The 14,277-nt window shown below is 49.2% G+C and overlaps 1 protein-coding gene across 1 annotated transcript in view; it reads left to right on the top strand.

Annotated features, from left to right (window-relative positions):
* The first annotated feature begins 2,450 nt into the window (after positions 1-2,450).
* LOC106722570 (C-type lectin domain family 1 member A-like) overlaps positions 2,451-14,277 on the top strand; it is a 20,327-nt gene continuing 8,500 nt past the window's right edge. The window contains exons 1-5 of the mRNA XM_025212108.1: positions 2,451-2,607; positions 3,243-3,347; positions 3,792-3,914; positions 4,192-4,334; positions 4,835-4,927. Coding sequence (XP_025067893.1) covers positions 2,451-2,607; positions 3,243-3,347; positions 3,792-3,914; positions 4,192-4,334; positions 4,835-4,927 — 621 coding nt within the window. The remainder of the gene's footprint in view (positions 2,608-3,242; positions 3,348-3,791; positions 3,915-4,191; positions 4,335-4,834; positions 4,928-14,277) is intronic.

Raw genomic sequence — 14,277 nt, 5'->3', positions numbered from 1 at the left:
GCTCACAGCCAACAGGTTCTGACCTCCATTGGACCAGGTAAATGAGGTCACAAGGGCTATATAAGTGAAGGACTGCCGGGGAGGGGGGCAGCAGCCATGAGGGATACTCAGGATCAAAGAAGAGCTGTACCATCTGAAACTTGCTCTATCTCTCAAAGCTCATGATCAAGGAACTGCCTGCCTCCAGAGGGAATCTCCAACAGCCTCTGGATGATACTTGTGAGTAAGCTAACTGAGATCCAACTAGATATATAGCTTGCAGTAACTCAGATGCGAGATCAAAGGCTACCCCAGCCACAGGAGTTTGCTCTATGGGATTTCTCTGAGATTGCTGTACCCTGTACCCTATTCTAACCCTACCCTCTGTAACCAATAAAGTTCTCCTTTTTGACTAGTGTAGGAGACTTATTGAGGGGTGGGTTTAATTATGCCTAGGAGGCCCCTTGGGTGTGCGGACTAAGGGAGACTATCCTTTTTGACCCCCGACTTGGGGAAGTGCCCCAAGTTCTTGTACTGGGTCGAGTACCCATAGGACTATTAGGCCTGTGTTTCCCTGAGGACACAGGACCCAGACAGTCCCTTCACAGGGTGGTGGCAGCTCATGTTACACCCGGACTCTGCGGTGGGGCTCGAAAGGGGGTCTGCCAGGGCTTAGGTGCCCCTGGAGAGACACTTGGAGTCCAGAAGGTAGATGGGTGTGGTAAAGTGGGAGGCTCAATGCAGGAGGTCCCCATACTGGCCCGCCAAACAGCCCAAGTGCCACCCTGTGCTGTTTCGTGGGTTGAAAATGCAGCTTTACATCATAGCCTGCCTAAGCAAAATGTCAGCACTGCACATCCCTGGGTGACATTTTAGGTGCAAATCATCTGGCCCAGCTAAACACTTGGCCTTAGCCATGAGACTTGCTTCATTTGTCACATCCATAGGTTTGCCTGAGATGACCAGGCAGAGTGTGTTGTGCAGGCTGTTACTGGATGTATTTTTAGCTTGATTATAGAATGCAAGGGTAGAGTGTAGGATTCAAGGCATAAAGAGCTGTGAGTGCTAGTACCTGAGGGGGATCGTCACTTCAAAGGGTTACAGCAGCAGGATTAGGGTCATTGATGAATTATCACTTGTGTAACTGTTACAAACATGGGTGTTTACAGTTCAGAGACCACACAGATATTCGTACCCTTCCATCATTGATGCCCTTCAAAAGTGCTGATGGGGGGACATCCCAGGCATCCTGCCCACTTATCCAGGCCAATCCCTGGGACTTCAGAGCCTAGGTTTTGAGACAGGCTAAGGAAATAATGTTTGCAGAAGTCACTGCTCACACCTGAACTCCTGTCTCCCACGCCTTTATTTAGCTGCTTCTTCATTTCTCACCATGCCCTGCCCAGGTCTGTGCATTATCCCCCAGCAGTATCCCCCACCCCCTGGCTGTCACCCCTCCCACCCCCCCAAAACAGCTCCATGCTCTGTCCACTCTGTGTAGGAGCAGCACATATCATAGCAGAAGTGGGGGCTTCCTGTGCGGTTTGTGCTGGGACAGTGGCGAGGCAATCAGCCTTCCTGTCCTGGGAGGGCTGGGCCTCTTTGAGCAGGAGGTGACTGTAAACCCCTTCTGTCTCATGACCTCTGAGGTCTGGCCCCTGCACATGCCCACACTCACACAGTTCACCAGTCCTTGGGACACACTGCTCTTCATCCTGCTCCTGAACCCTGGTCACTGCTCCCTGGTACCTGCTCACAGGTATCCCTTCCACAGGGCCACAGGGCTATCATTGCTGTAAGACAGCATCAGAGTGGGAAGGATTCAGCTGTCCTGTGTGGGATGGGGGAGGATCTAGTCCCAAGGACTGGCGTCAATTTTGGGGACTGGTCACAGGTGAAGCAAACTGTGTTCAGCTGTAGGGCAGGCTGCCTGGGTGTTCATGGAAAGGCTGGATTTTTCCCCTTGGATGGCTGGAGGCAGCACTGCCATGTGACGGTGCCACTCCCTGCCATTCACTGAGGGAGCTGTAACCTCAGAAAGCAAAATGGTGGGCACAGGACAGGCACCAGCACGTTTCAGGTTGTGTTCATGTGTAGTGGGAGTGGGGAAATTTCATTTGGAACGATATCACTGCTAAAGGTGAGGTTACAGACTTTGCTTTATAGTCTGCAGTGGCTGCTCATTTCAGAGATGGGGGCACTGCATATCCCCCAAATACACTAACTCCTAAGTGGAAGATGCTATCTCTAGTGCCTTGGGACACACAGTCCCCACAGTCAGCTGGGAATATTGTCAGAGATCTTCTCCATCTCCTTTGTCCTGTGGGACGTTCCCTGTCTCTGCACAGTGTTGTTTATGTTGTGGCACTGTGTCACTTCTCTCAGGACAGGTAACTGTTTCCCTCTCAATCATAGCTCTGTGCTGCTCCTTCTGCTGTACCTGAGTCACTCAGACCCACCAGTTCCTCCTCATGTCCCAGCCCAGCCCTGAATCACTTCCAGCTGAGTCCAAACCAGCTGCACTGGACCTGCTGGGAATGCATGGGCAGGACGACGCCTCATCAGACCTCAGACTGGAAACTCCTCCAGAGCTCCAGAGACAGATCCCTTGGCATGCTGGGCACACAGGTACCGTGTGGGGCAGAGGGGCTGTGGGGCAATCAAGTGCACTTTGCCTGGATTGAGTTCAACCATTCTGTTTCCCCTTGGTCAGGATAGAACAGGACAGAGACAAGAAACTCCAGCTCTCTCCTCCATGCTATTTGCTAACTCCCTTGTGGCTCCAAGAATGCTCCACTAGGTGAAAGAAATGGCTGTGCTGTCTCCTCCTCACAGTTGCTGGGGTGCAGGGGATCTCCTGAATCCAACACTGCATTGGGCTATTGTACATAATAATTCAGTGATCTCCACTCAGTGTGTTACAGGGGCACATGCATCTATCTGAGACTGCTCCCTAGAATATGTCTCATAACTCAGGGAGAATTTTCCACTAAAAGACTGGTGGAGGGAGCAAAGACTGCTTGTTTCCCAGCCCCTTCAGCCCCATGAACATGCTCCAATGAAAAAAATCCTCTTTTCCATCCAGTCACAGGGACTGTCCAGTCAGTGGGGGACACTCTTGAGGAATTTTGTCCTGTGGTTTGTGGAGTGTTTTGTCTTCTAGGTTCTGGAAATGCTCCAGTTCACTCCAGCCCATCCTCACTTCATAGGTGGGAAGACTTCCCCTCTCATCTCTTCTCTGTTCTTTCTTCTCCCTCTGCTAGAGACTGCCCCAGCATCTCCCCCATGGTCCCCGATTCCACTGGTACTTGGGATAATGTTGGTGTGCCTGCTTTTCCTGATCACTGCCAGGGTGTATGGTGCTCAGAGTAAGTATTTAATGTGACCTAGAGCTCTTGATATCCTGCTCTGTAAACACTCATGGACTGGTAGGGGGCAGAAGAGTACAGATCACTTGATATCTCTGGAAATGCTGGTAACACAAGATGTTGCAAAAATAGAATTACGTGTTCTGTCTCTTCTCCTTCTTCCTGCACAGCTTCAGTTCAGGAAATGCTTTCTTTAATAGCTTTGATGGTAAGATGTAAAAGTCAGTCATCCAGGCTCATTTCCATATCAGACTTGACTAACTCCAATGGCACCTCTAGTCAAAATTGAACTGTTGCTGCACAGGGGCTTGCCATTGAGAAATCATTCTTTCTGCAAGAGAAAAAATGCTTTTGGATCACCATTTAACAAAGAACCTAACCTCTGTGCAACCCTGTGGCAGCTCCTAATATAAAAGATGCTGCTGTTTTTTTATGTTGTTGCAGTGGCTCAGTTGGGCATAGAGCGGAAAAGCCTCCTCGAGCAGGTGGGATACCTCTCATCTGAGCTGACATCCTGTCAAAATCAAGGCATTCCAGGAACTGTACGGGAGCTGCCTCATGATATAGGTAAATCACAGGGTGGAAGCAGGTGTTGCTGCAGGACTGGTGGAGCCATGTATGTAAGGGTGTTCTGGTAGTGCAGTGTCATTTCTGCTCCCAAAATCACGTTGGCTTTGGTTGAGAGATATCCTTGTGGATGCTGCCATAGTTCCACTGGCAGGAAGTGGAAGATGCTATCTCTAGTGCTTTGGGACACACAGCAGCCCTTGTTCCTGATGGCATCATCCCCAGCACAAGAGTGATACGAGAGTGTGATGAGCTGATGTGGTTTGTGTTATTCCAGGGGAGAAGTGTCCAGCGCGGTGGAGTCACAGTACAAATAGGTCCTACCTTTTCTCTCCTAAAAAGAGACGTTGGGATCAGTGTAAATACTCTTGCAGTTCTCACTCTGCAAGCCTGATCACGATGGACAGCAGAGAAGAGCTGGTGAGTGTGTGTTACCTTTGACGTATCTGTGCAAATCAGGTGAGTGAGTTCAATCTGAAAGGAGTCATGCCCTGGGACTGGGCTTTCTCTAGCCAAGCATTGACTAGGTAATTCGAGGAGTGGTGTCCTGAGTGCTAGGGGGATGTGAATGGGCAAAACACATTGCAGGTCTCTCTGATTGGGTCTGCAGTTGGGTAGGAATCAGTGGGCGCTTTGTACATGCGCATGCTTAATGGTGTTCCTGTGTCCCGTGTGCATCTGTTTTTTTGTGTGTGTGTGATGGATACTACAATGTTACCTGCAGAATTTTTTTGATCATATCTGGCCATAATGGTATGGGTCCTTAGACATGTGCAGGATACTGAGGTTGTCTACAAAGATAATCTCTATACAGACATCTGCAGCAATACTATGTAGGGAACTCCTGGCAACCTGCTGATGTTCTCCATGTGCCTAAGATTTGTCATGTTTTTTTTCCATTTAATTCTGTTCTCATGTAGGATTTCATAATGACTGAGTCATTTCACTATTCTGAAGACCGTGGAAGCACTACATACTACTTCCCATTCTGGACTGGATTGGTGTATGACTCTGTAAGAGGGAAATGGTTCTGGGAGGATGGCACAACTCTCTCCTCTGGCATGTAAGTCTATGTTACTAGGGTGCCACAGCTCTGCACCAAAGTACAGCACTATCACCTGGGTGTGATTCATCATGGGACTGCCTGCCTGCTTGTGCTAGAGGCAAAACAAGCAGGATTTGTGCCTTGGGGTACCTTTATGGGAGAGTGTGGTGAAGGTGCTTGCATCCTACCCATGACAGGGACTCAGAAACTGTCTCTGCCCACTACTGATGCCACTGCAGTGTGGTCTGTCTGCCTCAGGTTTTGATGCTAGGGCACGGACTCTACCAGAGTGTGGGGTGATTTTGATTCCCCTCCTCATTTGGCTTCCAGGGCTGGGGACCCATACCCCCACCGCAACTTACACTACTGATGTGCAGTACAGGAAATGTGAGGGCTATAGGACATCTTCAGCAATGTATTTGGACTAGTTGCCATATCCCTGTAAAGCTTGGTGACTGACTTAGCTCAGTCCCTAGCAACTTCCCTGCATAACAGAGATGCCTCCCTTTGTATGCAATGGGGAGTCTGGTCCTGCCAAAATGCAAGAACCCTCATGCCTGGACTTTCCATGGCAAGGAAATGTGATGGCTGTAGGACATTTTCTGTAATTTATTTGGACTAGTGATTGTATCTGTGTAAAGCCTGGTGACTGCCTTAGCTAATGAGTCCAATTGCACAGGGCTGGAACAGTCATGATAATCACTCACTACCCTAAAATCACTTTTCCCTCCCTAAAACTGTCCATGATAAGGGCCATTCCCTTGGCTCTTGCAGACTGACTTTCCACAAGAAAGGACAGCCATTTGAGATCCTTCAAGGGTTGGCATATCTGAACCACTGGGGGCCTAGGAAAAAGTTTAGTGGGAAGGGGCAAGGCTGGTGGCTTGTATTTGCTGGTTACATGGAAGAGTCATGTGATACAGGAATTAATCTCATGAATAGTTTCTGTGGTTGTGGTATGTATATGGGACTGTGGGGAATGGAGATGTCTCTGGGAGCAACATTTAGTTGTATTAAAGGAAGGACAGAAACTTCAATTCTACAGATTTGATTCCAGGAGGAATTGCTGGGGAGTCAAAGTTTTTCTCAAGTGAATTTGGCCCATACACATGTTTGTGCTGCCTTGTTTAATGTGCTGTGAGGGTGTAGGGATTTTGACCTGGGAAATTCTCCTTTGACACATTTAGCCTTGAGCATCTCTGCCCTTCCTTCTGGGCTATTGCCTCAGTATTCCCTGCTGTCGGTACAACCAGTGTAGACGACTCCTGACCACGTGTCTAGGTGCACTGAGCTGAGGTGGATGGATCTGAATTGTAAATTGTGACTTTACATTCCAGGATTCAGCTCCCAGACCCAAGTCATGCAAATTATTCAGGCGGCGCTTGTGCATATGTCCAGGGTGGGACTGCCAGAACGGGCAGGTGTGAAGAAACTCGATTCTGCATTTGTGAGAAGATGATGGAACCAGCAGGAAAAAATTAAATGCATCGACCCAGAAGACAGGTGGCACAGAAGGGACTGATGAGGGAGATGGCCGTAGCAGACTCGGGATTGTGGGGCTGCAGAAATGAGATGTGTCTACCAGCAAAAAGCCTGCATTCTTGTGCTGCCATTTACCGGGAGAGCAGCAGAGACCTAAACTACATCCCAGGGTTGTGAGACTGCCAGCCTGAAGCACTCTGGGATGCGATGAAATGGAGAGAAACCTCAATTTTTAATGCTCCCTGTTTAATTTCACACGTGTCATTTGACAGCAATCTCTGTCTCCCATAGCATAGCTGCATCTGCTGGAGCTGCAGAGATGGGGTCCTCTGGCTTTTACCACATCCCTGCATCTTATTTTCTAGGGTTTGTCTTGTGTTTGTAGTACATTCACAACCACTCAGGCAAAGAGGTGACTCCCAAGAGGCAATGGTGTTGTGTATGGTTATAGCAGGAAATCAAAAGCTCATGGAAATCAGAGACCTAAAAAAAAAAAAAAAAAAAAAATTTAGCCACAACCTCCTGGATGCAGATGTCTCCTGTTGTATACAAGGAAAAGTCTGGTCTTCCTGAACTGCAGGAGCCTTGAAGGCTGGGTTTCCCACAGCTTTCCTGGGGAGACTCCATGTCCTCTATTTGCTAGATGAATTTCACCTTGGATCTGAAAATAAACCAAATCTTACCACTTTTTGTTCCTCTATATGAGTAATGGGGGTGATGTGCTCAGGCATGAATGTGTGCACTTTGGTGGGTCTGATGGGAGTAGGAAGTGGTTCATGCTCCAAAAGGACCTGTGTGTTGTCCTCAGGCCAGGAGTGCCATTGGAAAGGGGATGGAGGAAATTGCTGCTGGTGGTGGCCTCTAGCCTAGGTCCTCTTGGTCTCTCCCTTGGGCCTGGGGAAAAGCATGTTACTGAGGAAACAGCACTGACCCCAACTCCTGGACAGGGAGCACCTCTCATCTGACATGCTGTGCAGAAACTCAGAGGGGCAGAGGGAGTTCCCACTGAGCCCTGCATGTGGGATACATGCAGGAGAGTCTGTCCCTGCTCTCAGGGATGCCAGTTTCACACTCCCAACCATGTCCAAGGGGAGGGCTCAATACCCAGGACACTGCTGCTTTCAGTACTGGTGATGCTACGCTGAGCTGGTGGAGAGGTCCTGCAAATGTTAAGTCAAAAGTCTGGAACCACACACTTGAACAACGATGGGTACAATTGGCATGCTTTTAGGCATCACAAGCCCTGTGTCCTATTGAAGGGGGTGAGCAGCAAGGTGTCCCATGGATCCTGCCTGGCCCTTCATGAGTCTGCATCCTTTCATCAGTGGTTCCCCGATCCCCAGGCCACCCCATGGGGATTCAGGGCATGGGCTTTCAGGGCAGCCCACGTGAATGAAACCCACAGATATCACTGAAAGTCCATGCAATTGGGAGTCTGTTACAGCCCATAAAAGTCCTGCTTGAGGGATCTCAAATGTTGGTCTGGTTATTTCATAAAACAGACTTTGGCTTACAGGAACACCCTTGTCACACATGCTTTTGTGTAGCTGCTTTACCTTTGTCATTGCCTCCCCAGACTGGGAGCTAGTTCCTGGACCCAGCCCTCGATGGTCACTCACCCTGTACAGGTCCTTTGTCTGTGCATGCTGTGTATAGGATCAGCACATCTCAGAGCAGCGGCCAGGGCTTTGGGTGACCAGGGGACACAGAATGTCCAAGCACCCAGTCTGTGTAGGTTGTCCCCCAACTTGGATTATGTTGCAGTTTCTCCCTGAGGGGGAAAAAAGATGATATCATGGCATCACAAAGCAGGGGTGCTGGAGGCACTTTGCTGCAGGGACTGGCCTCCTGCTTTGGAAGAAAAAGGATGGGAGAGAGTCAGATAAATTTCCATTCAGTTTTGCACTTTTGGGTTTTAGTTGCTAATCTAGCAAGGACTAGTCTTCAGGTAGAGGTAGTACAACTTCTAATCCATCCACCCACCCATCCCAAAATGTAATCCACCTGCTTCTCAATTCAGACATCACTTACAGGTATCTCAATAACATTTCTGAACCTCTCTTCTAAATTATCTAGCTAAGGCCATTTTCAGTCCCATCTCTAGTTCTTTGGGGCACATTGGATCTTTAAAATAGCCTTCTCCCATACCCAGTGAATGGTAGATCCAACATCTCATCTCTTGTCCAAACTTCCTTTTCCCCTTTCCATCATGTACTGCCTCGGAGGGTCTCTGGCCTGATGCTCCAGTGTGAAGAGGCTCCATTGATGCTGGTACCTGGGGGCTGCAGCTGTTCAGTACCTCTCATCATTGAAACATCTGCCTGCCTCAGTCTCCCTCACCTGGCCAGTCACCTGCTAGGGAATCTCAACCAATGAGGTATTGGAATGCAAATGACTCAGAAGGGAGGCTGAGGGTTGGCCGAGGCATCCATGACATCAGAATCATAGAATCATAGAGAATGAGGCTGGGAAGGGACCTCAGGAGGTGATCTAGTCCAGTCCTCTGCTTAACACAGGGCCTTCCTCAACTATGTCATCCAAGCCAAGGGTTTGTCTAGCTGGGGCTTAACAGCCTCCAAGATGGAGATTCTATAACCTCTCTGGGTCACCTGTTCCAGTGCTTTACTACACTCTTAGTAAGCTTTTCCTAATATCTAAACTTAGCTTCCCTTTCTCCAACTTGAAACCATTGTTCTTTTTACTGCCACCACTGAGAACAGTCCAATACATCTTCTTTATAATCACTCTTTAGTAGTTGAAGGCTGTTATTATATCCTGCCTCAGTCTTCTCTTCTCCAAAATAAATCCAGTTCCCTCATTCTCTCCTTAGAAGTCATGTGCCCCAGCCCAATCATTTTCATTGCCCTCCAGGAGACACTGCAATTTGTCCACATCCTTTCTGTAGTGGCGGACCCAAAACTATCACAGTACTCCAGATGTGGCCTCAACAGTGTTGAATAGAGGGGAATAACCTCTTTCCTTGATCTTCTGGCAACACTCCTACTCATGCAACCCAGTATGCTGTTAGCCTTCTTGCCAACAAGGGCTCACTGCTGGCTCGTATTCAGCCTCATGTCCCCTGAAACAGCCAGGACCTTTTTTGCTGAGCTGATGCTTAGCCAGTTGGTCCCCAACCTGTAGCAGTGAATGGGACTGTTTTGTCCTAAATGCAGGAGTTTGCACTAGTCTTTATTGAACCTCATGGGATTTCTTTTGTTCCAATCCTCAGATTTAACCCGGTCCCTATGAATCTTAGCCCCAGTGGATTTACTACTCCACCCAGTTTGGTGTCATCTGCAAACCTGCTAAGGGTGCACGCACTCCATCCCCTCTTCCGGATAGTTGCTTTAGATATCGAAGAAAACTAGTCCAAGGGCTGACCCCTGAGGCACTCCATTTGATACTGGCTGCCAGCTAGACATTGAGCCATTAATTAATAAATAACCCTTTCAGCCTGACAATCCTTTTACTGGATTTAATATTAGATATTACGTAGTGACACTGAATTAATAAATTCTTGAACAGGAACAGTCCATTCTGAGGAGAGTGTTTACTGAACAAAGCAAGTTGCAATTTAAGCCATGCTAAAGAGAACAACAGAAGTACTCTGCCTCAGCTACTATGAAACTACTATGAAACTATGAAGATGAGACACAGCCTAATAAGACATAGTGCCAGCACACACAGCTCGGCCTAACTTAAAATGCAACATAATAAACCAAAAAGACAACGGAAAGCTTTATATAGGTCTTATGTAATCCTGAGGGCAGTGTCTCCTTGCAGCCAGGTATTCAGAAAGTCTGTCTGGGGGATCCACAGATCTTCTTAGGTGATCTTTGCCTGGTGATCTTTGCCTGGTGATCTTTTTATAGGTGAATCTGCATCTCCTTTCAGTCTTGGGTGCCTTGACCGTAACATGCTGTTTATGCCCTTCACATATTGCATACCCCTCATGACTGTCATGTGTTCAGTTTCTCCATCTCCGTCTTTTCTAAGTTATTCCAGTCTCATGCCCCTTGTAGCTTCTGCCTGGAAATATAAATGTAAATCCCAGCTTTCTTACGTCACACCAGCCGAATAAGGAGGTTGGGTGACCCTTCCCTGCTCCCTCAGGTCTGTCAAATAGCTGCCCATGCTTGTGATAACTGTGCAAGGTCTTTGCCAATAATGCAGTCAGTTTTCTATTCATCTTACTGTTCATTTATCCAACCCATACTTCCTTCACTTGTTTGCAAGTGTGTTATGGGAGACCATACTGAAAGCCTTTATAAAGTCAAGGTATATCACATCCACTGGTCTCCCAACATGCAGAGTCAGTCTTCTTGTCAGAGAAGGCAGTCAGATTTGTCAGGCATGATTTGCCCAGGCTGAATCCATGCTGACTGTTGCTAATCACTTTCTCCTCCAAGTGCTTAGGAATGGATTCCTTGAGGACCTGCTCCATGATTTTTTCCAGGGACTGAGGTGTGCCTAATTGATTTGTAGTTCCCCAGATCCTCCTTCTTCTCTTTCTTAAAGATGGGCACTACATTTGCCATTTGCCAATTGTCCAGGACCCCTCCCAAGTGCTATGTGTTTTTAAAGACCATGGCCAGAAGCTCTGCAGTCACACCGGACAATACTGTCAGCACCCTCACGCGCATTGTATCCAAACCCATGGACTTGTACATGGCCAACTTTTCTAAATAGTCCCTCAACTGTTCCTTCCTTTATTCAGGATCCTGAACTCAGTCATTTCATGTTTCCTGCTACCAAAGTTGCCATACATTGTTGAAATCTAGCTATTTGGTGAGCTAGAATATGGCTATTTGTAAGGGGTGCACTGCCATGCTCAGACAGTGCTCGTGCACCCACGTGCACCTGCTACATGTTGCCCCTGCCAGGAACACCCCACTGAAATCTGTGCACGTTGGCTGGGGCCCGGGCCAGCACGGTGGTTATGCTGCTTCTGCCTCTGCCCTGATGCACAACTCTGGTGGGAGCAGGTGGGACACAGTCCCATACAGAGCACCATAGGGGCAGCTGCAGAAAAAAGCATTGCAGAAGGGATCAAAATGAAATCTCCCTGCTCCTGACATGCCCAGTGTTGTAGTAGGTGAGGAACATTTCCTGCAGAGGCTGACTGTGCTGGCTTCCTGCTGCTTGGGGTTTCTGATCATCAGAGAAGCCCCAGCTGCCAGTTCCAACCAGACCCGTGTGTGTGCTAGCACCTACCCGCATCTGTGAGTGCAGAGCAGAATTAAGGAGCAGGCCATGGCCCCTGGCTCTGCGTTACCTTGGCTGGTTGTGCCATGGTTTTACAAGTGCAGGAGTTGGTCTGGGTTTTACTGGCTGAATACAAGGGGAAATGTCTGCCCTTAGCTGCTGTAATAGAAGGGTACTAGGGCCTGGCCTCACACACTCTGCGAGCCAGCTGCTACAAAGTGTTGTGTCATGTTTATGGCTGTTTTAGGGCTCCCCAACACCTGGTAATGCTTTTGTTCCTTCCCACAGCTCAATTCTGCCTCCTTTAGTTCTCTGCATGACTTTCAGCACAGTGATGATTATCTCTCCCCCAGGAACCAGCTCCCTGCTTGCAGATGTGGGGTCAGGGTATGGCCCAGCTTTGCGGCACCTGCGGAAATCTTGGCAATGGCAGCAGCAGAGCCTGGCTGCAGCCCAGCACCAGGCCCTGTGGAGCCTTTTGCTGCTTAGAGCTGAGGGATGATTCCTGCAGGAGGTACAGATCCAATGGATAATGGCAGCAGGGGGTTGGGATCACCTGGGGCTTAATCTGTGTCTGGAAGCCCCATGGTTTGGGGCATTATCTTCCAGTAACAGGCATCACTACCACATCAGTCCCAGTGTCGGCTGCCTCTGCACCACTGCCTACCAGTTAGTCCTGCATCTGCATGAAGGAAGGGCAAATGCTGACCAGGTCTCACCAGCTGAGGAGAAGATCTAGGAGGGTGAGGATCCTCCCCCCATGCATCCATGTGTGGCATCCCAAAGCCCCAGTTCCCAGCACCGAGGGCCTAGGTCAGAAACCCAGCCACTCACAAAGAATAACAAGTATTTCTGGGTTTGTGAAGGAAAGCTTAGCTCCTGACCCTGGGGCCTTCAGTATTAGCCAGAAAATCACACCACTTGTTGGTTTGAAATCTCATAATTTTCATGCAAGCATCAAAAACATTTAACACCTGAGGTACCCAGCCCTGCAAACCTGCACTGCTCACCAGCAAAGCATGTGGTACCTTTGCCTGATTTCCCCTGGGAGAGACTAGTGAGATCTCCGAATGCAAATGACCAGGAGCGGGCGGCTGAGATTGGCTGAGAGAAGCTCTGATGTCATAATGGCACCTGGGAGATGGCTTTAACCACTGAGTCACAATGCCCCGACCCAGGGTGACCAGGGGCAGGGACCCCCACAGGTAGGATGGACGCCAGGATGGATCATGCTGCAGGTGCTTTATGATGACTGAGGGGCTGTGGCCGGAGCTCCTGTGTTGAGCCATACCTGGTAGCTGGACGTGTGCGGCCTAGTTCAGCTCATTACCTGCAGTAGCAGCCAATGTATTTGGTTAGATCTATATTAGCCTGCGCTGACCTTGTGGTCATTGGGCAGGGGACATTTCAGCTGACCGTTATAACCCTGTGCAAAACACGTCATCTTCACTGTATCATTGTCTTTGTTCCTCTTCCATGTTAACTAGCATGCAGTTTCCTTCCTAGCTCTGTCTCTAGGTCCGACTTGTTTTACACATGATCTCCTTTCGTCCACTGTGAACTGAGACCCAAACAATAGATCTTGGGAGACCACATTGTCACTTGTCGTCTAGGCATCAGTGCCCTCAGAACAGGTTAGACAAGGGATTAAATGATGAACCTACTGTGGTGAGCTGTGGCTAGTTACGGTTAGTTTACAGGTCAGGTATGGAGTGAGTCACTGAGAATAGGAGTAGAGGTGGCACTGGTCAGATAGTTAGGTAAACGCTTTAAAGAGCTGGTGAGATGGGCAGATGAAACAGATGAAACGAGAAGCTGGTGGACTGCAGTTGGAAATGGATGGATGTGTACGGTAGCTATATGTAGAGCTGAATTAGAGACTGCCCCAGTGGGTGCTAAAATGGGCTGGTCCATCTGGTGCTTTACAGAATCGTGTTTACCTGGCATACTCGTACTTCTCTTCCCTAATTTGTGCATGCTCAGACATACTCCCCAACTCCATACAATCCCAGGTTGCCTCTATATCAATCCCCACTTTGTCTGTCCAAAGCAGGAGGCCCACCACTTCAGAAGGAGCATGAAGAAATTGCCCTTCTGTAGGACTTCTCACTCTTCAATGTTCAGGCCCCCTCCAATATTTACAGGACTTCTGGAGCATGATCCCTGCAGGGTCCAGCCCACACAGACTTGTCACTAGGGGTGCCTGTGTCCCCTTGTCCCCTGAACAGAGATCTCACACAGCCTCCTGGTGGCATTATGGAATCAGAGCCCCTTGTAGCCGGTTCTCAGGCTCTCTGTCCAGGTTATTTGCATTCTCCTGTCTCAGCACAGGTCTCACAAAGGGGAAATCAGGCTGAGGCTGGCACGTACTTTGCTGCTGGGACGTGCTGAGCCCCTGCAGCCCCACTGCAGTGATTGGATCCTGAGCCCCTGGGAAATGTAGCTTGTGGCGGGCCAGTAGGGGGCGCTCCTGCGTTGAGCCGCCCACCTCCCCGCGCCCGACCACCTTCCAGGCTCCGAGTGCCTCCCTTGGGGTGCCTCCCGTCCGGCCGACCCCTTCCCTGGAGCACACCCGCTAGCCTGGGGTTCCCGCTGCCACCATCCAAGGCTCTGGACTCACTTCTGGCTCTG

The sequence above is a fragment of the Alligator sinensis genome, unplaced genomic scaffold (genome assembly GCF_000455745.1).
Source record: "Alligator sinensis unplaced genomic scaffold, ASM45574v1 scaffold21_1, whole genome shotgun sequence".
Classification (NCBI taxonomy): Eukaryota; Metazoa; Chordata; order Crocodylia; family Alligatoridae; genus Alligator; species Alligator sinensis.
The sequence above is the reverse complement of the archived record's forward strand: the minus strand, read 5'-3'. Positions and strand labels throughout refer to the sequence as shown.